This window comes from Desmodus rotundus, chromosome 8 (assembly GCF_022682495.2).
Source record: "Desmodus rotundus isolate HL8 chromosome 8, HLdesRot8A.1, whole genome shotgun sequence".
In the NCBI taxonomy this organism is placed as follows: domain Eukaryota; kingdom Metazoa; phylum Chordata; class Mammalia; order Chiroptera; family Phyllostomidae; genus Desmodus; species Desmodus rotundus.
In genome coordinates this window covers 118,887,190-118,915,118 of record NC_071394.1, presented here as the reverse complement: position 1 = coordinate 118,915,118, position 27,929 = coordinate 118,887,190, and the positions used below count along the sequence as shown (strand labels likewise).

Below are 27,929 nucleotides of genomic sequence, written 5' to 3'. Positions count from 1 at the left end.
CATACTTTCTAACAATTTCCAATACTGACGCTAAAGTCAGAGAAGGGTGAATATACTGGGAAGAATGGACTCAGCCCACTGTCTTGATCCCCTAATTCTGGTATTTTGATACAAGCCCTTCCCAAGTCCAAACATAAACCAGGTGAATTTACGAGAAACCCTTGGTTTAACCGTGAGAGAGGCTGCTATTGCATCTAAGCCTTAGAGGTACAGTGTTTAAAGAAAGCATACAGGACCAGGCTCCGAAAAGACAACTGCAGAATGAGTTTCTCCATCTCTTTCCTTTTTCTCAGTCCCTGCCATGTACCTGTCGTGATGTAAAATGAATGTCACATGACCAGAACATTGCAGAAATTCCAAACAAATACTTCAGGAACAGCCACTGTGTTGTTGAGGAACAGGAAAGAGAAAAATCACAGACCTTGTTAGCCATAACAACACAACTAAGGTAATTCTAAACATGTGACTTTATATGCCATTTGTATCTGTTATATATACATTGTGCTTTGCAAATGCTAGTACAGAAAACTGGGAATGGATTCTTGAACAATGTTCCTGGGAATAGTTGACTCTCTTAAGAGATGTTTCGTTGCCAAAATTCACATAACATTATGTATACGGCAAGTGTTCCTTTTTATACTTTGCCCAGTGGTTCTAAATTAGAAGTGACTGTGCTCCCCAGGGGACATTAGGCAGGATACAGAGACACGTTTGGTTGTCGCAACTAGGTCGGCGGGGGCTGCTACTGGCACCTGGTGGGTAGAGGTCTGCAATGCTGCTAAACATCCCGCTCTGAACCTTCAATGTCAGCAGTACTGAGGTTGAGAAACCTTGGTTTAGGGATGTAAACTCGTGTCTTCTGGAGAGGTTTCACATGAACAAGATACCAAATGTCAAGGTGGCTAAAAGAAGTTAATTAAGTATGGCCTATCTATGGAACTCTAAGCTGGCTTTTCAAAAACTTAATATTTTTAAGGAATGCAAAGAGTTACTTGGTTCTCTGGCATTTAAAGCAAGTGACCTCTACAAAGTCCAGAAAATGCAAGTCTAGGCCACTAATGGGACATTACTCTGCCTGCAGAGAAGTCACCTTCAGGGGATTTGGCAGTCAGTAGTAATATGATAAAATCTTATTTCACTGACAATAAAAATAACATGAATATATCAATAACCCCAGGGTAGAATCTTTTTTTTTTAACAGGAGGAAACCACACAAAATCGTATTTGTGCACTGCAACAAACAGTGCTGGCTCATCTTTTCTGTCCATGGGCAATATTGTTACAATCATGGACACTGTCCTTGGCGCAACACTGTAGCATACAATTAGTAAGTTACTGGTCATTTTTATTGTAATGCCAATGTATCCTTCACGTTAGCTTCCTTTGCTAGTGTAATATGCTAATATTTCAGTATCACTTAATATCAAATGCCCAAATAAAACAGCTGGCAAGCCAATGCTACAGAACACATTCTTTTTCATATGTCTGCCAATAATGTCTTTTATTCAAATATAACAATACAAGAGACTTCTACACAGCCACCTTAGTAAAAAAGCACAGGAGAAATGAGATTTTAAACATCGGAATGGATTACTTCCCACTTCCCACACTCATATTTGAAAATGATAGAATTTGATATTGAAATGCTAAAAAAGTAATAGGGCAAGAGTAATAACAAATTACAGAATTATGCTAGGTAGTTCTGAAAGAAGAAACATTTTTTGATTCTCATAAGTGCACCTATAGTAAAATGTACTGTGGTTTTTACTTTTCCATTGTGACCCAGACACTTCCCCACCAAACCTTCAAACCCTTAGACAGAAGTGACATTGAAGTAACTTTCTGAAAGTGACATTTTGAATAGATTCATGCAGATGACAAAATTGCCATTTTCTATGCCTAAATGCAAACAGCACAGGTTTGCCATGGTCCTTGTTTACAAATGTCTGTTCTTCAGTAGCTGAAAATCAAGCTAAATCTGGTAGCATTTATTTCAGTTTCATATTAGTGGGGGGGTATGGAATTCAGAACATTTAACTCTTCACACAGTTTGTGGTAGTTAATAGCTATAACCCAGCCACGTATTTGCTTATGACACTATGGCTTAGTGTGCAGCTATAGGATACCACAGGATCAACAGATATGTTTTAGCTATGACATGGGACATCTACAAGAGAAAAAGACAGTGCCAGTGTCCCGTCAAGAAGCCTTCTAATCCCTCTTTACAGTGCCTCTGCTTTGTGGTCTTATGGCCTTATTTTTTGAAAAGAATATAAAAACATAAACAGTAAAAATGAAGTCTCTATCAATCCTATTTCCACTTTCTCCACAGAACTTTTCTCACCACTTCCTGTGTACTCTTTTAGAAATGTTTATACATATAAAAGTTAATCTATACATAAATCTCATACCACTCCATGCTTCCACCACAATACCATTTCCACTGTATCTTGTATCAGAATTGTCTACATGTCCATTTTCCCTGACAGGATGTGAACATTTTCTTTTTTCAAATCTGTATCACCAAGGTGATTTTAAATAGAGCAATAGATACTCAAAAAATTGTTGAAATGAACTGAGTCATAATGAAGCAGTGTTGAATATATTTTTAATCGATTTTATTTATATATTTTTAGACAGAGGGGAAGGGAGGCAGAAAGAGAGGGAGAGAAACATCAGTGTGTGGTTACCTCTCACACGCCCCCTACTGAGGCCCTGACCTGGACTGGGAATCAAACCAATGGCCCTTTGGTTCTCAGGCAGCACTCAATCCACTGAGCCACACCAGCCGGGGTGAGCAGTGTTTAATAATATAACTAGATAAGAATTGCAACTGTGTTTTTGGATACCATTTGTTCTGTGTAAAATGGGACCCTACAGTAATAAATATTTCTACCTCTGTTAGGTTACTGCTCTCTGTGGAATGTTTGACTGCTAGATTGAATACCGCAATATGAACAGAGAACAAAATACTTTATTTGGAACATTCATGCTAGATCCCTTAATAGGCTATGTTGTCTAAATCAGATTCCATACCTCTGAAAGGCATGTGCTAATGTTAACTCAAGGGACAATATGTTGAGAATATATTGGTGGTTATTTGACATCTTACATGCATAGAAATGATTGTTTTACTAGTTCCCTTTTATTTAAATGCTACCATATAAGGTAATACAACTAAAGATGAGCAAAACATTTAAAAATTATCTATAGGAAGTATCAAATAAAGATTAATTAGTTACAATTTTCCTTTTTAAAATTTCATTATATAACATTTTTATTTTCTTGTTATGAACAACATAATAGATAGTCTTAAGCTTTCAAAACTTCATTCTTAACCCAGTATATGAGAAAGTCATGGGCGGTTTGGATGCTTTGGGTGAAACTGGAGGTTGTATTTGAGGAGGTTGTATTTAAGGTGTTACATGGGGACAGAATAGGTTGAAGTTGGGAAGGAAAAAGGCTTCCCTAATGATGACAACTTGCTGGATCCAAACAGTTGTCATCAGTTACATTTCTATTTCTGATTTGGCATGCACAACCCTAGGTCAAACACTCTGTAAAGATGAACAGGACATGGGACTTGCCTTCCCTGAGTTGGTAGTCCAGCAGGGAAATAAATATGAGGGTCAATGACTGCATGATAAAAAGACTCAAATGTATCACATGAACATCAAATACAGTGCAACAGTAGCATCAATATTTACCATATAGGGTGCCTTTGATCCGTACCAAGTCTTAGGGAAAGCTACTGTTAATATTATCTGCACTTCACAAAGGAAGAAGACAAACATCTAGCCCACTTTTGTGAAGGACAAAATTTGGATGCATATTTGGGCAGGCTGGTTCTGAAGTCTGCACTTTCAACTACTGCTTATACTATTTCTTTTATGCCAAACTCACTCTGCTTGGTATGATATGTTGTTCTTTAAATGAGAACTGTCTAAAAAGAGAGAGAGGAAGAAGGAAAAAAGGGGAGGAGAGAGAGAGATTTCCATGCCTGAACTCCAAGCAGAGAACATTCCACGAGCAGCAAGGCACAGAGATGCAAAGTTGTGTGAGATGTTCTGAGAATCACTGAAGGTCCCATTCAGTTGCAAGAACCACACCATGTAGTTCTTTTTGTGCCATTCTTGGAAGTTCTGATTTTGTTCTTTAGTTAGTAAAGTTCACCTGATACTTAAAATCTGGAAGAGGATGATTCTTAAGATCACATTTTCCTTTTAAAATTTATTCAAAAAGCAGTGTGAAAGTAGTTTGGAGGAGAGTTATATTACAGGCAGGTAAAAGTTTAGACAGGTAGAGAAAGGTGAATGCATGAACTGAACAAGTAGCAGAGGAAAGGGCAGACTGTTGAAGATATAGTTCAAAGATACATTGAAAAAGTCTTAATGATTGATTTGATCATAAAAAATGTTACAGAAGAGAAAGTCCAGAGAACTGGAGTTTCCATTTTAAAGGTTTTAGAGTGAATTTTTTTGAAAGGGACAAATAATTTGATATTTGCTTTCATTTGCACTAGTTTGTTTTATATTAGGAAGAGTTGAGGAGGGTAAGTGACTTATTGGGGACATATAAAGATATCTGACAACGATACCTAATAAGCCATTAGAAACACAAGTTACAACATTCTGCATCAGCTTATAAGCTTGAAGAAGACTTGAGATTCTTCAGTTCCTAAAAGCAAGGGGAATAGATGAGATTAACCAGAAAGAAAAGAGTGAAAAAGACTAAACCCGGAGAAAGATGATCAAAAGGGGGCAGAAGAGGTAGAATAAAAAGATATCAACTGAGCAGAAAGAATGGGGAGCAAGGAGAATCAGCAAAGAATGAACTTGTGGGACCCAAATAATAAGACATTTTCAAGAAAGTATAAATGGTTACAAAATGCCAAATGAGGTAGGATTTCAAATTGAAGGACTAAAAAAGTTACAGTTACAAACGGCCAAATTTGGAGATTACTGGGGGCATCAGCAAGGGAAATTCAGTAAAGTTTGAGACCAGAATAGATGACTTAATAGCATTAATTAGAGGAAACTACAGGAAGACATCATGTGTAAAGACTGAAGGTGTTTACCTGTGAAAAAGAAGAGAGAGACTTGTGTATATCCACAGGCTGAAATGAATGTTCAGTCTGAAATGAATGTTGAATGTTCTCTTCAACAGGAAGGTGTTGAAGAGAGGGGCTGATTGATGGAAGAATGGTCTATATCAGAAGACAGTAGATAAAATCAATAGGCACCCTCAGCATCTTCAATAAAATTTGTTTCATGAGGAATATATTCACTGTTATAAATATAATAAAGAGCAGAAGAGAGTGAACCTTTTTTATAACTGTTAAAATAGTTCAAAGAATAGACTACAATGCTATCCTGTTAATAGGAGACACAGATGAAGACGCATCGAAAAGCAGATGATTTAAGGCGAAGAGATAAAAAAGCCAGTCCATGTCAATTGGTACAGACGTGGTGACCTGCAGGGGGAGGGGGAGATGTTCACCATGTGCCCAAAGTTCACCTTTGGCTTTCACCTCCTATTGGGAGCTGAAACTTCACTTTTCCCCATTAGGTTTGTAATAAATAAGGATATTCCCAGAGAGAGCACGCAGAGTTTAATATGGGCACAGAGGTCGTGAGAATGGGTCACGTGGGAGAGGCCCTGAAGTCCCAGTCCCTCATGGGAAAACAGAGAAGTACAATGGCGAGCAATGTTTGGCTTACAGGTTTTGTTTATGGATTTCAAACAAAAGACAGGTTTGAACATTTTTCTTCAGTACTGATTTTGGAGGTCAAAGACATCGTAGCAATTAAATTAGAGAAAACGTGGGCTACTTACCCATTCTGTATGGCAGCTGCGGGGTCATAGGTCAGAGCCATGCCAGCCTGCATATAAGAAGGAGAGGGGAGAAAACAGATCTTAACATTTTTATTGTGCTGCCCCAAACACTCACCATACACAAAGACGTTCGTCTTTACTTTCCGTGATTTAAGTTTACTTTCGCCTATGTTATTTCTCCACCGTTACTGCCAAGACAAGCAATTTTACTCCCCACACACCCGGGTCCACCGGTGCGTTGGGGAGTTTATAGTATATACCCAGACACACCAAGAAACAAGGCAGCGTGGAGGGTTTCTGTTTGTACTTCATACACCATCTGCAGTTTCCTGTGCTGTTCTTATAATACCTCACAATTGTGCAGACCACCTATTGTACCTCTCGTGGCATTAAAAAAGTAAGACCGAACCCAGCAGTCAGGATAAAAATAAAAGCTACTTAAAATGCATTCGACCTTTTAGAAGAAAATGTGAAGAAATATTTATTTTAAAATAGATCCTATGCCTTAGGGGTATGCAGGTAATGAGTCGCAGAGTGCTTGTCCAATATATTGCTGGAATCTGTCCTCCTAAGAGTGATAGAAAGTGAAGGTCATTTACACATGATGGAAATGCTAGGCCTTGTTGTTAAGAAGGAGGGAGATGTATTGTGTTTCTAAGAAGAAAACTACCTCTGAAAAGCTACACTTCTGTAGCTAGCACTAGTTTGCGAAAAGAATATATGCTTTCATGATTGCTGATTCACAGGCCACTTCCTCCCCTCACGCAGCACCGCGCTGGATCCCCGCGACAGCCCTGTGAAGTAGGCAGGAGGAAGAGTTTCCCCATTTCATAGATGAAGACACTGAAGCTTGGAGAGGTCAAGTGGTTTGCTCAAGGTCACACGTTTGGAGGCAGAACCTGATTCCAAGCCGAGTCTTCAGATGTGGGTTCCTTTGCACAGCTCTGCTGTAACCTTGACCTAGAAATTTAATGAGATCTGGGGATCATCACTAACACTGTGCTGGAATTTTCTCTGTGGTCATATGGACAGACCACTCCACCCCCACCCCCGGCCCCCAGAATTGTCAACCTGCTTACCCCTCGTGAGCAGAAAGAGAATGTAGAATGGAACTTACAGCTGACTAGGTTGTCTTTAGGGTGCATTTGCTTTTTTTCTTTTTTGAAATTTAAAAGTGAATTCGACCGATGTCAATTCTCTGGCTTAGCTAGTGCCCTATAATTACATAGGATGTGACCCCCGGGCGAAATGAGCTGAGGTGTATACAAGACCTCCCTTTTCATTTCTTTTGTAATTTCTGTGAATCTATAACTATTTCAAAATTAAAAGTAAGACAGAATAGTACATTAGCTTTGAGGACTTTTGTAGAGAATAAGGAAAATCATTAAAACTTTAAAGAAAAGAAAATATAGAGCTTTTGTGTTTGAGTTTTTCCAGGGTGGTTGAAGGTGGTTTTCTTGTTAGGCTTGTTGAATTCCTCAGATTCAGCATATAACTGGAACAAAACTCCTCAGACTTCCTAGCATAGGGCCTGAAGTCCAGCATGGCCTGCTATATATTCAAGTTTAGATTATATGCCTTATTTTCCCTAAACAATAATTTTGAGGTTATTATTAAGATTGCTATAAGGAACAAAGGGTAGAGCCAAATATGAACGGGATCGGCACACAAGAGAGCACACACAAATTGAAACGGAGTTGCAGACAAAGCTGATGGACTGTCAGAAGTTAACAGAGGTGCACTGAGAACACACATTTAATGATAACTGCATCTTGCTCATGTTAAAGGAATATGCAATGGATAAGGACAAACTGGGGGAATGGGAAATGAGATAAGAATAAAAGGGCAGCCATGAAGGCAGATTTTTGATTTTTGCCTATGGTGCAAAACACATAAAGATCCAAAGTCTAAATATTTTCCAGGCATGGAGCCTCTGCCATGTGACTGGCAGGAAGCAGGCCCTGGGCTGAAGACTTCCTGGAACGGAGACATCTAAGGTGAGCTCACACTCCATGGTCCTGGGTGGTACTGAGGACAGTGGTAAAAGCAGCCCATTTGGGATGAGACCTCCCTCTTAAAAACACTAAGCTTCTCTCCCCTAATTTATCATGGATGCCACACGAGGGGAAAATGGCAAAATGGGCTTTATACTCGATAGATACAGTTAGATCATATGAGATCTAGGGTGATAATCATATCTTCAGTCTCCCAACCACCCCCAATTGTTAAAACCATGGGGGACTTAGAGGCAGCATTTCCTACTCATCCCTACATTTACTTCTTTTCCATTTGTGCTCAAATCCAATGCTCTCTAGCCTTTCTTGAATTACAAGTATGGATTATAGTTAACCAGTCAGCTCTGTCTAGAAATACAGTAATTACCAATAAACTCTCTCCATTTGTTGAATACATATTTGATCATCAGAAAGGCTAAGTTGGCCTCTTTTTCCACCTTAAAGCTCCATCCATCTTTCAGAAGATAAAAAAGAACTGAAAAATGGCAACATGGATGAGAGGAAAAAAATATGTTTTGGACCTGGGTTTAGGGCTTAGCCCTGTTACTTTTTAGCAGTGTGGCTTTGGGCAAATTATTTAACCTATTTGAGCCTCTGTTTCCTTAACTACTAAGTGGTAGGGTAATCCCTACCTCAACAGATTGTTGCAAAATTTAAATGAGATTATGTTTGTAAAATGCCCAGCACAGTGCCTGGAGACAACCCGAACAAAAATATTATGCTACAAAGCAGTGCATTTGTTAAGGGTCATGTGAGTGGTATAGATGAGGTGTGGAGAAAAGAGGCTGGGGGCAGTTAGGGAAGGTACTTGAAGGAGGTGGAGCTGAATGAAGCCTTGAAACATGATCAGGATTTTCATGGATGGAGATGAGTGACAAAGGCCTGCTCGGGCAGAAGGAATAGCATGGGGGGGAAAGCGTGTAAATAAAAAGGGCAAGGTGGTAAGCCACCTGCACCCGAACATTGGAGGGGAGCAATGAGAAGTAGGGGTCCAAAGGAAAGGAGGGAGAATCCTGATTATCTGCCGTCTTTTGTGAAGCCACTCAACATCTTTTGAGTGAGAAAACTATACGATCAAAGAGGGATTGGACAACAAAAAATACTATGAGCCTCCTGGAAAACAGATTGTAAATCCAGAGCAATGACCCACTTTGGCACTGGGGGACAGGGAGGTCGAAAGAATCTAAGATGAGACAGTCATTGCAAAGGAGAAGGGAATGAATGCAAGTTTCACCCACTTCATGATTTTGTCTAGGGACAGTCCCGCCTCTGAGTACCTTTGGCAAGAGGAGACAAGAGACAGTCAAGTCATATGCACTTGGAACCTTGTGGGTAGCAAAACAAGGCATGGTTCAAAAGAAGGTTGTTTGAACTTCACCTGTTGGCTGAATATCATAACATAATAAGGAACACTTGGCTGCACCTGGTTCTCATTTCATGTGTAGCAGATCACTGGTTATAATTCTAGTATGGTCTTAATGCAGATTTTGCATTCAATTTCCTTTTGTTTCCTTCCAAGAAGGTAAAAAAGGAAATCAATTTTGCTGCTATGTCTAGCTACCTTTATTCAAAGATAGAATCACTAAATCATCATTATGTAATCACCAAATTTTATGGCATGTTTATAAACTCCAGAGTCACACAAAAAGTAAAGTAACTTGGAACAAAATGAAAATGTCACACCACCTATGCAGAAAAGTGATGTTTAATCCTGTCACTCTTTCAAAGAAGGCTTTTTAGATTCACAAATATTTTCCATTTCTCAAGTACACATTATTTGTGTGCTGGAGGCAATTATAATTTATTTAAAACAAAAAGGAACATTTTTGTCACTTTCCAGAAGCAGCTGAATTTTGGTTTAGTATTTCAGCCATAATAGACTATGTCTAGTCCTTCCAGACAGAGTCTAAACTGTAAGAGATAAGTATTTTAGAAGAAATTTTAAAATACGGTTTATTGGGGCAACTAGGGTATCATAAACATTTTCAATATTTTAGGGGATTCACTGAGACATCAGCTTGACTTCAGAACTAAATATTTGATATTCATCACTTTAAATGATTAACAGGTTCCTCAAAGAGGAAATAGTTATGTAAATACTGCTTAGATGTACGTAACAGGGAATAGGCATCAGCACTTCAGAAAGCTCTTCTGGACTGTCACGCTTGGCCTTATCTGGGGAGCGGAGGACCATTGGCTATAAAAAAGCAGTGGAAAGGTGGGCTGATAGAATTGCTTTGATCACTTTCAAACTATTTTTACTCTGTACTGTGAATGGAGATCAAAAACCTTGAGGCAGTAAACTTCATACAGATAAATATGCACTGAGATTCCTGCAAAAGAGAAATATGAATGTTTTAAGCTAACATTTCTCCTTTTTTCTAAATCTTCCCGTGACACGAGTCACCGTAATTGGATGAGTTACAAATGAGCAATCACAAGGATTTCCAATCTTCTGTGATCAGCTTTAAAGCAACACTTCAGTAAATATGTCATAAGTATTGTATATTTTAGTAAATATTGAATACTGCATTGACACAAGATCAGTTCAGGAAGGCAAAGAAGAAAAGGATAATATAGTGTTCTTGATGTCATCATTAAGGACATCACGCAGCCAATTTAAGAATATTTACAACTGTTAGTTGGCGATGGTTAAATCAGTCAATAAGATGACTTAACAGATGATGTGTGTGAAAGCGTCTTGAGCACGTGTTACATGTGTTTAGGGACTGCTATTGAAGCCAAACTCACTTAACTTCATTTACATTTATTCTCCAGTATTTCTTTTCATAAAGCATGTCCTTTAGCAAAGAAATCATGATACACTATTATGTGTATATATGAGTCAACAAACAAAAATAAAAAAAATAAATCTCTGCCTAGAAATAAAACAAAAAAATTAATTTCAACAGTGTTAAATGTCAAAACATTGGGGCATATAACTACACATGGTAGTTTTTCCTTTAATATATATTTTTGCCTCTTTTAAGTTGTCTATAATAAGAATTACTTTAATAATGGGGAAAAAAACCCTTTCCTTTAAGTTGAAGCACATTATATACTTTTATGACTTATTTAAATTTTTAAGTTCAGGAAAGGGAAACAAAGGCATGCAATTTGGAAAAGCAGTATTGACCAGAGGCCTGATTTGGAAATATGTTTGGAAATGTCAGGAGACACTGAGCTTTGATGGGCCAATGAAATACAGAAGAGCTGGGATGGAATCGGGGGGCAGGGGGTAGATTGCTACATCTGGAAAGGTCAAGGTAGGCATAGGCAGGTCAAGGATACAGATGGAAACTTCAGGGTTCATGGTGTAATGTTCCTAGCTGTGGAAGCTAATAAGAATTCATAAATCCAAATAGCCATACTAGCTGAGAAATTGAGGGTCTCCTATGTGATTCCAGAAGTGTAGATGTCCAAGATAGTCAAAGTAAATAATAAAAATCACCAGAAAGGTGATTGATACCAAGTAAACCTTTTGGCCAAAGAAAAAGGACTTTGAAACTACTTCCTACTAAGGAAACTAATTCTAGGAAACAATACTGTCAGGGCTAAAATAAGGACCGGCTATTGGAGCACTTCTGAAAGGAGATGTGAGAGAATGAATTCCTGGCCTTCATAAAGGCAAGTGGTAGGGTTTTACCCGGGAAGGGCTCTGGTATGGTCACGTGACTACGGAATGCTTGGGTTCTCCAGGCAGAGGCAGCCAACTGTATAAGGCACGTGTCTGCTCTCACCTGCTGAAGGAATGCTCCCTGGGCTATGCATAGCCAGTCCCTCTCTGAAGACAAGAGGAGGGACAAATGAGACAGCAGACAGACAAATTGCCAAAGTCTACAAAAGAAAGCTTTTGTAGTCTACAAAAGAAAGACTACACTACATGGTCCTGAGATAAGACAGAAACATCTTAGCTAATTGTCCTATAAAAGGTGCCCACTAGCCTGTGAAATGGCTTGTGCTCCTTTTCCTAATTTCTGAATCCAAAGAACACTTTTATTCCAAAGTATCCTTGATTAATTTGCATAATTTAACCAGTGATTGTTTTCTTCTTTCAAAACTCCTTTCCTTCGCCTGTGTGAGCCTCCCCTCCAGTTTTCTTCTGACCATTCAGAGAGCAATTTCTGCTTCGGTGTCAGGTGTCCCGTCCGCCTTGGAGGTGCCGGCACCCAGGCCCAGGATTTACCCTTCTCTCTCCTGTACGCTCACTTTCTGGTCCCAACGATTATTTGTGTCTTGATGATTCTTGAATCTTGCTCTTAAATTCAGGTGTCTATCCTGAATGCCAGACATTTATTGCCAAGTTAGACTCGTAAGTTCAATGTATGGTCAGCGTCTCTTTTGAAGTTACTATTTCTTGTTTAGATGTTTACTAAATATCCTTTGGTTGCAATACCTTCTATCTTTGCTGAAATGTTTTTCTAATCCATCAGCCGCACCAATGCACTGTGAGGACTGCTCTTGCAAGAGGCAAATCTGACCACATCAGGATCCTTTCTTTTAAGTGACAACCTGTTACCTTTGAAATAAAACACGGCTCACATAGCCCTTCGTGCCCAAGTCCTTATGCATTTACCGACATCCACAATCATCCTGTGCAATTTTAAACTCTGTCCATCACCAAACTCAGACATATACTCACCCCGCCCTGAGTCTCTGGGCCTTTGCTGCTATAGTTTTGGGCTAGAAACCATGTATCACTCACTGTCTGTGAGAAAATTGAAAATTCTTGTCTTCCAGACTCAAACGAGACATCACAGCCTCTTAAAGCCTTCTCTCTCTCTCCTGGTAGCAGTAACTGTTGCCTTTATTCTGTCCTCGTGACCCAGGATGAAAACTACGATGACTGCATTTTGACATGTGTTTCTCTCCACTAGATTCTTGGCTGTGTCCATCTCGTCATCTCCTGTTCCTAGCCCAGTGTTTGGCATGTGACAGGGACACAATAACTGTTTGTTAAATGAGTTAATAAGTAAATAATTGACTTAAAGACCATTTTGAATTTGAACTTCAGTTTGTATTTGAACATGGGATTTTAGTGTTTTTAATCTTTACTGATTAGTAAAAATTGTCTCTTAAAAACTTCCGCTGAACTCAATTGAATTTCTAAAAACAAAACGTTTCAGGGCTGGATTGGTCAGCAGAAAGAGAGACGGAAGCAAGATAATTACTGGCATTGCTCAGAGACCTTTTCTGTGCGGCCAGGAAGCCAGTGTACCTGAGACAAATCGTGAGCAAGAGCCTAGGAAGAATTAAACGCAGCTGAAAAAATGTGGAGGTCCCTCTTCTCCAAGTCACTGACCAAGAATGGGGAGAAGACGATTGTTCATTATAAGTCATTCTTGGCATCTTCGGAAGTATGCCAAGCGAATGAGATGGAAGGGACTTATCGCTTAAAAATAGAAAAAAAATAGACAGCAAGCAGAAAATCCTACCACTTTATGTTTGGGAAAAGAACATGAAGGGAGTCATGTTGTTGTTTATATGCGGTGTCATCGTGGTACTCCTCCTTTTTGGCTTTTACCAAAGCATTCCTGCCAGACAGAGAATTTCTCTTGTATATGGGAACAGACAAGAACAAGACAGAAATATGCAGACAGAATGAAGACTGGCAAACTGAGAAAGCTTATGGCTAGAAAGAAAAAGCAACAGTAGAAGGGAAGCAGAAGAAAAACTGTAACGGCATAGTATGATGTAGCTGGCTAAGGTTTTCAAAGTCTTCAGGGGAAAAAAGTTCTAGTTTGCCATTAAAACTGAAGTTAAATTAAGCCTTGACTGATAACCATAAAAGAAATAAGAGAACATTACCACATTTTATGTATGTACTTCTGTTTTTATCTCAATCCAAATGACTGAAACTCATAGAATACAAGACAGTTTTCTTTCACATTTTAGTATCTGTAAAATCAGCACTCACGTAATCGATGGCATTTGAGACTTTGGCAAGTGTCTCCTCTTTTTCTTTTAGTGATATTTAAAATAATATTTCAGCTTTAATTTATGGCGTCTTAGAACCAACGATGTGGTAAAAAATATAAAAATGCTGATGTTGCTACCAGGGCAAGCCTGTGCATCTAGACAGATGAAAGTCTCAGGTATCTGGGTAATTGATGCATATTTATCCAGGTCCCAGCTGCAGGTTGATGTCAGCTGGAGGTTGTAAGCTATGGCCTAAATACTGAAGGGGACAATTCTGAGTCGTGTGGAAGGCAGGGGCTGCCAGGCAATGCCAATAACTCCAGCAATCTCCCAGTGGGTTGATGCCCCAGGTAGTTGTCTGGATCCTTGGAGACAGGGTCTAGGGAATACAGGGGACATGGGGGTCAACCATCAGCCCTTCTCCTTGTAATTGTTTGCTATCATCTTCCCAGCGTTACACCCCTCCTAAAGCTCCCATTCCTACCTCTGCTTCAAGCACGTAAGTACATTACTCTATCCTCTTCCTTGAGAATGGAGACTAGGCAGAGAACTGGAGCTCATCATAAATCACATTATACATAAAATTAAACTATTATAGAAATGTATAAATTTATTTTTTATCGTTAGCGATCATAAGTTAATAAATATTGGGCCCAGTAGCTTTAAAAAAAAGAACAGTTAACTGAGTTAGAAAGTGTTCATGCAAATTACTGAGAATTCAAGCTCTTGTGCCAGTGGGAAAATTTCTTTTCAGATTAGAAGAGTCACTCACTTTGAGCCCAATCTCTAAATTACAGGTAAAATACATGAAATAAATAAAAAATACATCTGGTGGGCTGGCTGATGAACCCAACTGGCAAGTGCTTGCATTCACCATGGCAGTCAACTGTTCTTTTTAAGATCCCATATGTAAAGACTCTTTTTCAGGTTAAGGTTGAAAGGACTGTTTGCAAAACGTGGCAGTGTTAATAGATACATCTTAATTTTTTCCCTAAGGTCTTATTAAAGAAAAGCTTTGGACAACTAATTATCAATCACTGTGATGTTCACAAGGAAAATAGTAGGGTAGTATATCGATGATGTTTCTACCTTCCTGGAATATGGTCAAAGATACCCTAAATCTACATGTTACTACTATGCTACGTAAAATAAGCCCATCAGAGAAGGACAAATACCATATGATTTCACTCACATGTGGAATCTAATCAACAAAAACATTTAACAAAGAAAATAGAAACACAAGCAAAGATACATAGAACAGGCTGACAGCTGTCAGAGCGGAAGAGGGCTGGGGGGCTGGGTGAAAAATGGTGAAAGGATTAAGCATATACATGACACATAGACACAGACAACAGAATAGCGACGGCCAGAGGGGATGGTGGGTAGGGAGGTGGAAGTGGGCAGAGTAGGGAAAAGTGGGGATGAAAACAGCCTTGACCTTGGGGGAGCACACAACGCAGGACACAGCTAATGTTTTATTGAATTGTACACTTGAAACTTCTATGGTCACATCAGCCAACGTAACCCCAATAAATTCAGTAAAAAATGACATCCTGAACCTACATGTTATTACTAAGTTTTTAAAATAATTCTTTAGACATACTGATTCTTTAGCTATAGTAGTTTCTCCTCAAACTACTTTTATTTCTAGTGGCTCATTGGGGCAGTATTTAAATTCCATATCTAAGAGACATAAAATTTTTAATGTGCCGTAATATAAAATTAAATTGCAGCTAGAACGGCTTCAAGGTTAATAGAAATGATGTATTTCTGAGCCTTCTTGTCAGGTTGTTCCTAATACTTAATACTTAATAAGAAGGATGTTGACTGGTGACTGCTCAAATAGTTTGTGAAAGAGATACTGCTGTTACTCAGAGGAGATCCAGCGGACGGTAAGGGCGCCATTTGGTGGATTTGCAACTTGTCTTCCTCACTGCTAAGAATGTCTCAAAGAACGTGCTTTATTTATAGTAGCACTGGTCACAGTTAGTGACAGCCAAGTGCTTGCAAGAAATATGAAGTTTTCTGTTGAGGGGTTTTCTTATAAATGGCGACCACATGGATAGACAGACTCTTTCTCTCCAGATTTTATGTAGCATGTTTGCCACTATTTTCATAGCCAACTGTATGTCCTTTAACACCAATATTTTCCATGTCGATGGGGCCAATTTTGGTTAGTAAAGGGCCAAGAGCCTTATTCTTTTATGTAGATAGGGGTGTAAATAAGGATGCTAAATGTCTGTAGAAATAATTGATTGCGTTAGATGAAGAACTTTTTCTTGTTAAGGAAGGTATGTGAATCTTTACATTAGGTCAAATGTTTCATGGTCTTTAGGAAATGACTACAAGCCAGCTGGTCACTCATAGGTACATTAAATTAATAAAAATAGGATCAGGGCTTTTCCCAAATTCCTTAGACAGTTATATACTTGTTGGTTGAGTAGATTAAGAACTTCCGTTGCCTGTAAACCCACTGCAATTAATAATTGACCCTGGCACAACTCCTACAAAGTGCGATTGGCTCATGCTTGGTAAAGTTCCCTTAGATATCCATGCAAGTTGGTTTTTTACATCAAGGGGAGGGGCATAAACTTAACCAGTAGACTGGATCACATTTGAAAACAATAATCATAAAACAAGATACAGTTGATTCTTGTTATGCAAAGTAATTATGTTCTGTAAAGTCACCACAAAAGCTGAATTAGTGAATACTGCTCATTGCTCCTAGAGGCAATATGAGGTAAAGTTCCTATCAGCCTCTGGTCACTCTTGGACCAATTCATCAATACATAACCTTATTTTAGTATATTTCTGTCTAAAGACATCTTTTTATATTCAGTCAACTCTTTGAAGCTATGTGTTTCACATCCACAGATTCAAGGAACCATGCATGAAAAATAGGATGCACACACACAAAAAGATCCCACAAGGTTCCAAAAAGCAAAATTTGAATTTGCCCTGCTCCAAGCACTAAGCTGAATCCATGCAAATGAAGTTATATGTAGGCTTACCCTACTGTAGCCTATATGCAAGTGTAATTTATATGCAAATGTGACACTTTTATATAAGGGACTTGAGCATCTCTGAGTACTGGTATCTGCGGGGGTTCCTAGAATCAATCTTCTTTGGATACAGAAAGATGACTGTAATATTGATTCATTAACATTGAACTCACAGCCAACAGCACTGCAAGTGCCTGAACAAAACTTATCTCCACTCCCCACCCCCCCCCGCCATATTTTCTCCAAGAGGCACACCATCGATTTTTTGCACTTAGGAACCTCAAACACCACTTCAACAATACACCTGGGGGCCATTTTAAACTGTGAATTCACCAACATAAAGTATAAAAATGTGAAAAATGTGGCCCCAGATAAACCAAGTAAAGGACACTGTTTACATATGAGAGCTGAAACAGAAGGCGGAGAGAGCGTCATATATTCCAACCTTAGCTGGAAGTGTACACATTGGATGATTCAAATTTCTCACTGCTCTGCACATCCGTGAGTGACTGGGAAGGCACTATGCGTATTGGTTCTAGGGTTACAAATAAATTTTAGCCGGCAGGTACATTTTCAAATATGGAGCCAACAAATAGCGGGGATCAACTGTGGCTTTTCCCCAATTGATCATTTTATGAGTCTGAGTCTTTTTGCAAACAAAAGTAAATTTTATAAATGGCATTAATACTATTGTTTGTTAGGATTCTATAATTTCCCTACACATTATTTGGTAACATCACCCTCGAAATAGATTAGAATGCAGAACCTTGAGAACTATTTACTTTCAGCACTATGGAGCCTTAGTACATGGAAGAAAATTCCTGTTCCCCAAATCTTTTGTGGTATCTAGTAAGTCATCAATTGTAGCATTAGAATGGTTCTTTTGTCAAAGGCATTTGCTTTGAAGGATACTGGAAAGCAGTTGAGCATGAGGAGTCCTTTTCATAGCTACAAGGTTGCATAAGAACCTCCAAAATTAATTTATATTATGTGCCAGAATAGGTAGGTTAATAATACATCTTCTTTCCCTTTAAAAACACCAACCATGTAATTAATCAATTCTCAGCATTGGCTTAACTCAACATTTTCCATCATATCTAGCAATTGTTCATGTTTTATTTACTTGTCTTTTTTTTCCTTCATCTTCTCTATCCAAGTCCCCCCTATTCTTGCCAGCTCTTGGGTTTTATGATTATGTGACCTTCAAGGGAAAATTGGCTAGAAATTTGAAAAACACCTAATGTTTCAGGGCTAAATAGTGCTTTATGATATGGAATATGATCTTATAAAAAGATTAATGAAACATGTGTCAATGTTAATCACTTCTATTTGTTTTGTGAGGTGTTTAACAAAAATAAGTAAAAATTCAGCTGGAAAATATAGTGACAGCAAATGTTCTTTTAAATAAATCATTAAAAATAATTCCTGTTTGAAAAATAAATAGACATGGCATAATATTGGAAAACAAGATATTAAACATTTAAGTCATAAGGAACACAGAGCAAAGTTGGTTTTCAGATTAAAAAGCCTGGAGTTGTGTTGATGATATTATGACAGTTATAATAATAGCTGATATATGAGCAATTACAGTTTGCCAGGCACTGTGCTCAGTGCTTTACCTTCACCTCCCCCTTTAATCCCTCCAGTTACAAAATATATGCTTTTGACCATTCTCCTTCTGCTGATGAGGCAAAGGAAACTTAAGGACTGAAAAATTTGCCAGTGTTGTCACTCAGCGTGGAAGCTGTTGACTTGTAATTTAAATTATAGAGTTTTCCTCCTTAACCACCGAAGTGCCTTGTAAATTATGGGGAAAAGCAAATAAATATTGACATACACAATTCCTTAAAATTCAGAAAGAATTATTATTCTCCATGGCTGTATTAGAGAAGGACTCAAGATTTATTAAATAACACCCCAAAGCTCAAGTTGCTTCTCTCAACATTATTCTCTCTCTGCCACTCAGCCAGCACCCCAGGACTCACAGGCCTCCATCAGCCAGGGACAAGGGGAAGCTTTCCAACTCTGGGGAGAATTTCTGGCTTGTAAATACATATAAATCAATTTCCCAGTTACTTACCCTGAAAAACAAACACACAAATGAACAATCAATGCTCAGCCACAAGACTAATGTGAACTGATGTTTTTGTGGCTGCTGCTTTTTTGTTTGTGTTATTTTTATTATTATTTAGGCTTGGTTTTCTTACACTCTTGCATAGGTGTGAAGCCAGTTACAGTCATTGGTTTTATTTCTGCAACACTGAATATTATTCTATCCCACTTTCAGCCTCCCACTTTACAGATAGAGAAGATTTTTGCCATTTTAGGCTGTAAGGATGTAGGGACTCTGTCTATGTTGACATCTTGTCCACAGCATGTAATCTCAAGCCTCCCACACAGTGGACACTCAGCAAGTGCTTACTGACCAACTGAATGTTTTTCCCTCAAGCTGCTGCTTCTTCAATACTGCCTGTTAAAAAATCTCCTCCAAACACAACTGTTGTCTCAAAAAGAACATTTCTGTAAAAAGTAAGAAAGCAGATTGGAAACATGGGGAGGTGAGAGGCGTTCAGGGCAGGAATCATGTCTTATGCCTCACTGTGTCTTTAGGACACAGCATAAAGTATTGGTCATGGAAGGAGTGAATGCTTTATGATTCACAAGGGTGCCAATGATGATGGTGAGGAAGACACAGTGAAAATTTATAATTATAATGTCAAATTTGTGTGTATCCACCTTGTTCAAAAAAATAAAAAATAAAATACCAAAACCAAACAAACAAAAAATTAGAACATATCCCTCAAAGAAAATGTTCACTTATCTAGAATTGAAACATAACATGTAACTACTGTGTTGAGTATGACTATGTGTCAACTCAGAAATCTGAAAAGACATCTTTGTCTTAATCATGGGTGGATGTAGTCAGAATGAATAATTATTCCTAATGCTTTGAAGTACAACAGGGAGAGAGGTGGGTGTTTGAAATCAGGTTTATCACCTTTGCCTGCACTTGGCTATGGATACCATAATAGCCTGAGAAATCTAATTTTTCCATATGACTTTTGCAGGTCTTCATTCACTTACTGGCACTGAAGAGACTTTTCATTAATAGTTGCTCTAAATGAACAAAGGTTATAAAATTTTACAGCACAGGGGAAGTTTTCCTCCATCACTGAAAATGGTTGATTTCAGGTCTGACAATAGGTAACTATTATCTAGGTTATAACAGATCACTTAGCTTAGGTTGGCTGTGATAAAACTGATCACCTAAGATTTCAGCTCACTAATCATGGATTTTGTGAGTGCACTAATGGAATCTATTAATTTAAGCAAATTAAGGAACACTGGGCCAATTTATTCCATCCCTTAAAGGCTTTTAAACTAACATATCCAGGCAAAGCCATAGCATTTTACTATGTTAAGGGATGCCATTTCTGGTTTATGTGAATGGCACCCCCTGGTACTATGCAAGGCCTCTACTGTTCTCTTGGGCAACTACAAATGCACTTAACTAAAACGTCTTCAAGAAATAATATATTATCATGTCTCATCTAAAACTTGCTCTTTAATTGGGAATAGGTGAGAAATTCTAAACCATAGTATTCTCAGAATGCATCAAACAAAACAAAACAAGCAAACAAACAAAAAAAGAAAATGTACTTGTTTTTCTCTTCAACATAACCTAAAAACTATTCTTGGGAACATGAGTATTGATTGCTAGTTCTATTAGTTTAATTGACCATAGACTATGAAGATAATCTCGTTAAATATTTCCATAGTAAGAAAAAATATCTTCAGAGCATCAAACAGAAAATATTTATTACTCATTGCTTTTAATTTGTCTCTAGCAGAGAATGGTAAATAAGATAAAGGCAACAAATGTCATTTTATTGATTTTAGTTTTTATAATAAAAGCCTGGCATTTTTTTTTCACTAGACATATGAGTACTTTGTTGTTGTTTTTTATTATTTAATTGTCACATCTCTTGTTTGTATCCAAAACATTATTTCTTGGAAGTACAATTCCCAAAGAAATCATTATCAATGGCATTTAATGACTCAATTTGTATAGGGCTTGGGAAAACTTTATAAAAGTTTAGATTAGAGTTTTGAAGCCAGTGAAAAATATTCTGTTTATAATATTTGCACTACTTAAGGATAATATCCCAGTCTGAAAATTTGGAGAAATACCACCATCTTCTGTGATTTGAAACTTAGCATTACTGATATTTCAGAATTCTAAAAGAAACCAAAACACTGTTTAAAACAAAAAAGTCAACACAAAAAAACTTCAAAATCCAAGTGACTTTCATGACCATAGTAGACACATTCATCCTTTGATTAGATCCAATCATTTTTATATAGTTGAATATTTTTTGATCAGCTGTTATTACATGGGTCAGAGTCCAAACATATTTGGTAGCTTTTTGGTAGTCATTGAAAATGTATTCTTGGGAAATATAGGAAGAAGCTATAGGAGTTCCTCATGTTCTGGTATATTTTTGGACCAATTTTATGCACTCCTGATTCCATACCAGTCATTTGGCAGAACACTAACAAGATCAATTTGGGCAACATATTGCCTGAAGTAAGAACTGGAATGTGGTGTTAGATGAACTCAAATACATGGCCAATGTAAGATTTTAGGAGTCATCAATGTGATAAAGTAAGACCATTTGTGAGTTAGGCTTGACCTTAAAACATTTTACTACTAGTACAGCATAAGCACTGGCCAATCAGCATCTGAGTGCTGAAGTATGATGCTGGGGAACTTCTGCTGTGCCAGCCAGCACCCCATTTTTGCTGGATCATTAGAGGTCTTCAGGGATGCCCCAGAGTGGAGGGGCCATGGGGTTGAGTGGATGGACCGGTGCCAGTAGTTATGCACCAATGCCACAGATATATTTTAATATTTTAATGGGCTGAATGGCTCTTCTGGCATAGGAAGTTGAATATCAGCCCTGTCCTTGGCTCAAGCTACTCTCAGACAGTGGTTCTCAAAATGTGGTCTAATGACACCGAAGCATTCCTGAGATCCTTTTGGGAGATGCAGAGTTTATGCCTTTTTCAATGACATGTCTCTGATAAGCTAGACTTTCCTTATATCCTTAAGCCAAACAGTGTATCGCAAGAGGTGGAATATTGAAGCAAATATGCAAAGCTGGTCATCTTTTATTAAGCCAGACAATGAATGATTTGGAGAAATGTAAAACAGTGTCATTCTTCTCAAAAATAATTGTCTTTGCTTTGAAAAATATAGTACTTTTAACACTATTGTTGATAAGTGATGGGTTTATTATTTCTTTTTAGTGAAGTAATAAATAATAATTTTTAAGACTAAAAGGGATAATGAGACTGAAGAGTTTGAGAACTGCTGCATTAAGAAATAAAACAATAGGACTGGAGGGCCCTGGGGGAAAAAGGCATAATAGGCTCAAAACCTGATTATTCTGCTCAGAGTTTCAGTTGTCATTTGAGAGCTTAGTTAATAACTTTAGAATACTCCTTTGTTTTTCTCTTATGCAAAAACATGTGTACCATCATACATTTATATTTCAAAACCTCACTAATTTATACTAATTTATGTGTATAAAGTTTTTAGTATTAGATTTATTTGTAAAAAAAATGGATTTCACCAAACTATGCTAAAAAAAACTATTATCAAAATGCCACCCAGCAGAAAACGGCTTTACATAATAAATTAAAATTTTAATTAGCCTATCAACTGTCATGTTTAAGGTTACCCTAAGTGCTTGCAAACCACTGGTTCTGTATTTTAAGCATTTCATCATAAATACTTTTCACACTATCACTTTTAACTGATTTTCAGAAATAGGAAAATAAATAGCCTCAATTTGTGCTATTACCTCAAATTCTGAATTACGTAACGATGATTATTGTACACAGTTGACCCTTGAACACTGTGGTTGAATGCCAACCCCCATGCAGTTGAAAATTCACGTATACTTCCAGCCAAGATGGAGGCATAGGTAGATACACTTGCCCTCCTTGTACAACCAAAAGGACAATAACAAATTTAAAAACAAAAAACAACCAGAACTGCCAGAAAATTTAACTGTGTGGAAGTCCAACAACCAAGGAGTTAAAGAAGAAACATTCATCCAGACCGGGAGGAGGGGTGGAGACAGGCAGCCAGGGTGGAAAGTGCAAGGCTGTGGTTGGTGGAGAGGTGGGGGTCCCACATTTGCCTGTGGATAAACTGGGAGGAACAACTGGGGAGCAAAACAGACTGGGCAACCCAGGGTTCCAGCTCGGGGAAATAAAGCCTAAAAACCTCTAACTGAAAAAACCTGTGGGGGTTGAGGTGGTGGGAGAAACTCCCAGCCTCACAGGAGAATTCGTTGGAGAGACCCACAGGCTCCTAGAATGTACACAAACCCACTCACCTGGGAATCAGAACCAGAAGGGCCCAATTTGCTTGTAGGTAGCAGAGGAAGTAACTGAAAGCTGGCCAACAGTAGAGCAAGTGCCTTTGTTCCCTCTTAGACCCCTCCCCCCCACACAGCTCCACAACACAGCTCCATAGGTTGCCACGCCCTGGCAAATACCTAAGACTCTGCCCCTTACTATGTAACAGGAGCGCCAAGACAAAAAAATATGGCCCAAATGGAAGAACAGATCAAAGCTCCAGAAAAAGTACAACTAAGCAGTGAAGAGATAGCCAACTTATCAGATGCACAGTTAAAACACTGGTAATCAGGATGCTCACAGAAATGGCTGAGTATGGTCACAAAACAGAGGAAGTGAAGGCTATGCAAAGTGAAATAAAGGAAAATGTACAGGGAGCCAACAGTGACAGGAAGGAAACTGGGACTCAAATAGACAATTTGGATCAGAAGGAAGAAATGAACATTCAACTAGATCAGAATGAAAAAATAAGAATTCAAAAAAATGAGGAGGCTTAGGAACCTCTGGGACAACTTTAAACGTTCCAACATCTGAATCACGGGGTGCCAGAAGGAGACGAGGAAGAGCAAGAAATTGAAAACATTTGAAAACATAATGAAGGAAAACTTCCCTAATCTGGCAAAGGAAATAGACTTCCAGGGAATCCAGGAAGCTCAGTGAGTCCCAAAGAAGTTGGACCCAAGGATGTACACACCAAGACACATCATAATTACATTACCCAAGATTAAAGATAAGGAGAGAATCTTAGAAGCAGCAAGAGAAAAAGAGATAGTTACCTACAAAGGAGTTCCCATAAGAATGTCAGCTGATTTCTCAAAAGAGACCTTGCAGGCAAGAAGGGGCTGGAAAGAAGTATTCTAAGTCATGAAGGGCAAGGACCTCCATCCAATATTCCTCTATCCAGCAAAGCTATCATTTAGAATGGAAGAGCAGATAAAGTGCTTCCCAAATAAGGTCAAATTAAAGGAGTTCATCATCACCAAGCCCTTATTATGTGAAATATTAAAGGGACTTGTCTAATAAAAAGATAAAAAATATGAACAATAAAATAACAATAAACTCACAACTATCAACAACCAAACCTAAGAAAGCAAAAACAAAAACAAAAATGAAAACAAACTAAGCAAACAACTAGAACAGGAACAGAGTCCCAGAAATGGAGATCAAAAGGAGGGTTATCAGCTGGGAGGGAGAGGGAGGAGAATGGGGGAAAAGGTACAGGGAATAAGCAGCATAATTGGTAGGTACAAAATAGACAGGGGGAGGGTAAGAATAGTATTGGAAATGGAGAAGCCAAAGAACTTACATGTATGACCCATGGACATGAACTAAGGTGGGGGAATCATGGTGGGAGGGGGGGTCCAGGATGGAGGGGAATAAAGGGGACAAAAAATGAGACAACTGTAATAGCAGAATCAATAACATATATTAAAAAAACATTCACATATAACTTTTGACTTCCTCAAACTTAACTATGTATCTATGCGGGAATAGTTCCAGGACCAAGCCCTCACCCCTCGTGCCCACACACACACATCAAAATCTACAGATGCTCAAGTCCCTGATATAAAATAGCGTAGAGTTGGCCTTCACCATCTGCGGATTCCCAGCTGCATATAGTTAATACTGGTTTCCATCTGAAGCTGCTTGAAAGTGTGGATGGGAAACCAGTGGATACAAAGGGCCAACAGTATATTAATTGAAAAAGCACATGTGAGTGGGCTTGTGCAGTTCAAACCTGTGTTTTTCAAGGTCGACTGTATAACAAAGCAAACAAACAAAAACCTGTACACCCAAAACGATCTCCTTATAAAGCTGGGATGTCAAAGGGTTATAAGATGATAGGAAAACAGTAACACCCATTAGAAACGAATTTCAAGGGAAGTTGCATGTCTCAGTCTTAACACTGGATGAAAGAAGGGGACAAAAATAATTTCCCCTAAGAATCTGACCCACCATTCTTATTTTGATTGAGGTTTCAGTTCACACAATAGGTGTGGTGATAGGCCTTAAGCAGAGAATGTAGGTACTATCCCAGGTGACAACAGAAGCAAACACAAATTATCTTGTAATGATATTGACAATATGAGGAAAACCCATTTCAAAAGTTTTAAAATGTGGAAAAACAGTAACAAAAATGTGTATCTTAGAAAAAAGTGAAAAACATTAATTAGAATTTACTGTATATAAGATGAATTAAATATTGCTTACATATGATTGATATATATTGTCATACTTTATCAGCCATGCTAATATACTTTAATTTACTCCAGGCAGCCAAATGCAAGGGGAAATAGACACAAAAAACATAGAATGATGGGCACAAAAAGTTATCCAAAATTCCTGGTGTGTCAATTTCTAAGACCACAATAAAACTGTAAAACTTAACATGCTCATTTCAAACACAAGATGTTTCATCAGCATAGCTTTAGTGCATGTCATTTCTTTTTCTGATTTCTTTCCTCTGGATGGGTCCACACTTGGAATATATTTGTATTGGTCACAGATAAATTTATGAAGTTCCCTTGATTTTCATAGTTCCACAGAAAAATTTATAGCTTTTAAAGAACGACTTTTGAAAGCAAAGATGAAGAATATACTTTTCAAACCTACGTTTAAATTCTAAGGTGCTCTGAGTCCTAAACTTGACACCACAATGTTTCCAGGCCAATACCACACACGCTCTTTCGTATCATATTCCAAACCAGCATTCTGTCCACTGCACCAGGTGGCAGCTCTTCCTCTGCATTTCTTTTGTGTTTGTTGGTTGGTTTCTATGACATGTAGATCAGGTGAGGTGCGTTACTGCAGTTGGCATCGCGGTGCTACACTGCAGATGTGATATTATAAGTTCTCGAGGAGACGAGAACTAAACTTTCAGTCATGAGTGCTAAGTTACCTAATTCAGTCTGGAGGCTTTTAGGTTACGGCTTGTGATCCAGAAGTCTTTCTAATCAGCGGGCATTTGACCCAACCAAATTGTCAAAGATAGAATGAGTCTTTCCAGAGGTGGATGTTTGGTATGAGACCCACGTGATAATGCGTGTTAGCAGAAATCGGCTACCCCACGGACCACTACAATGCATGCTAAAAACCCCTGGCTTTCAAGTCGTTCTGCCTTGCTAAAATTGAAAATATTGAAACTCTTGCCTTTTTAAAATTAGCTTTAGGCACTCCATGGTGACTCTCTTTTCATGTCTTAAAGTAATGAGTTATAGGTTATACAATACTTGAACGTAACTATACTCTTTAAGAGGGGTTTTTGGACCTGCACGAAAATACTCAAAACAGATGACAGTCTTAGAAACTGAGAAACAGCTAAAGGATTTGCTCAGAAAAATTGCGCCCCCTTTCTTTCCTTACAACACTCCTCTCTGCGCTGAGTGTAAAATGCTACATCAAATAGGACGCCTCTTAAATAATAAATGGATGAAGTGGGTGCTTTGAATAGAAATGCTAAAGAAAGCTCTTCTGTTGAAATTATGGCCTTGGTACAAAATGGCATTTATTCAAGTCATTCAAACAACTTCATTCCATTTCATAAAGAATAAAAAGACCTCTTAGAAGCCCAGACACCTTTTCTTTGTCTTCTTACAATAAAAAATAACCAAAAATCATTCCAAGTGCAATTGGATCCATAGGCTTGCTTTTCTACCATTCGGTGTTGGTAGGGTAAATGGGTAATTAATAGTTTCATGCTTTTCTCCTTGTGAAAAAAAAACCCAAAACCTTGTGCATATTACGTTTTCTTTCTCCTTGACCAAGATAAAAATTTATATTTTATATTGATATATACACATATATAACACATATCAACACATTTATAAACATATGGGCATATACATACATACACATATTGGTGCAGGTAGAACACCCCAATAGTAGAATGAGATAAATCTTATTTTTTTCTTTGCTTTTGTCACAAATATTCATTCAACTCTTACTGTTGATTTCACTGAAAATATTTTCTTGAGTAATCATACCCTCAATTACGTATCACTGTATACCATACAATTACAGATCAATTCTTTGTGAATAAGTCTTTCTGTGAGTGGCTATGGAGTTCAAGTTGGGTTAATGACAGAAGACTTAGTGCAGTGCAGAACAGAGGTTAATTCCGAAGTCCTATATATACCCTTTGTCAAGTAATGTTATCCAGAGTACATTAACATAGGCCTGCCCCTTTGCCCCCTGTGAAACCATTTGGTTTTCTATGGGACCCGATTTCCTCAGGGCCTCACGTGCTGGTCTTGCTGCTCTTCTGAGGGACGTCTGCTGCCCACTTTCTGAGCACAAGCCAGCCGGGACTCACCTCTCCTTCCCTGGGCCACGGCCTTCCATTCTGGGTGTATTTGCTTTGATTCTGTCTCTTCTTTTGTCCTCCATCAGCGAATTTGCACAGTAAAGGCTCACTAGGGGCTGGGGAGATAAGAAACCAATCCTCTATTAGAAAATCCCCCTTAAAAAAATAAGTGATTATTTGAGTCACAGTAGGGCTTTGTAATGCATTGCTTTTGAAGTAGTCTTGCTTCTGGAGAGCTATTTGGCCCTTTTTTAGTCTCCACTCTGTTGGCCTCTGTACTAACTGGGTTTCAAAAAAGTGCTGGCAGATCATAAAAGAAGATAACAAATACTGTTGAAAACATAATCAGCTGAAGCAAAATGTGAACTTGCCTTAGAAGTAAAGAGGCAAGTGTCGATTCCTTCCAGTTACGTTAGAAACACATTC

General features: G+C 38.3%; 1 protein-coding gene across 9 annotated transcripts in view; it reads right to left on the bottom strand.

Moving 5' to 3' along the window:
• The window catches only part of RBMS3 (RNA binding motif single stranded interacting protein 3), a 1,231,630-nt gene that overhangs the window by 105,581 nt on the left and 1,098,120 nt on the right, over positions 1–27,929 (bottom strand). For all 9 annotated transcript variants that reach the window (XM_053929473.1, XM_071222108.1, XM_053929475.2 and 6 more), the window contains 2 exons: positions 27,513–27,619; positions 5,836–5,882 (listed from right to left, as the gene is read on the bottom strand). In XM_053929473.1, coding sequence (XP_053785448.1) covers positions 5,836–5,882; positions 27,513–27,619 — 154 coding nt within the window. The remainder of the gene's footprint in view (positions 1–5,835; positions 5,883–27,512; positions 27,620–27,929) is intronic.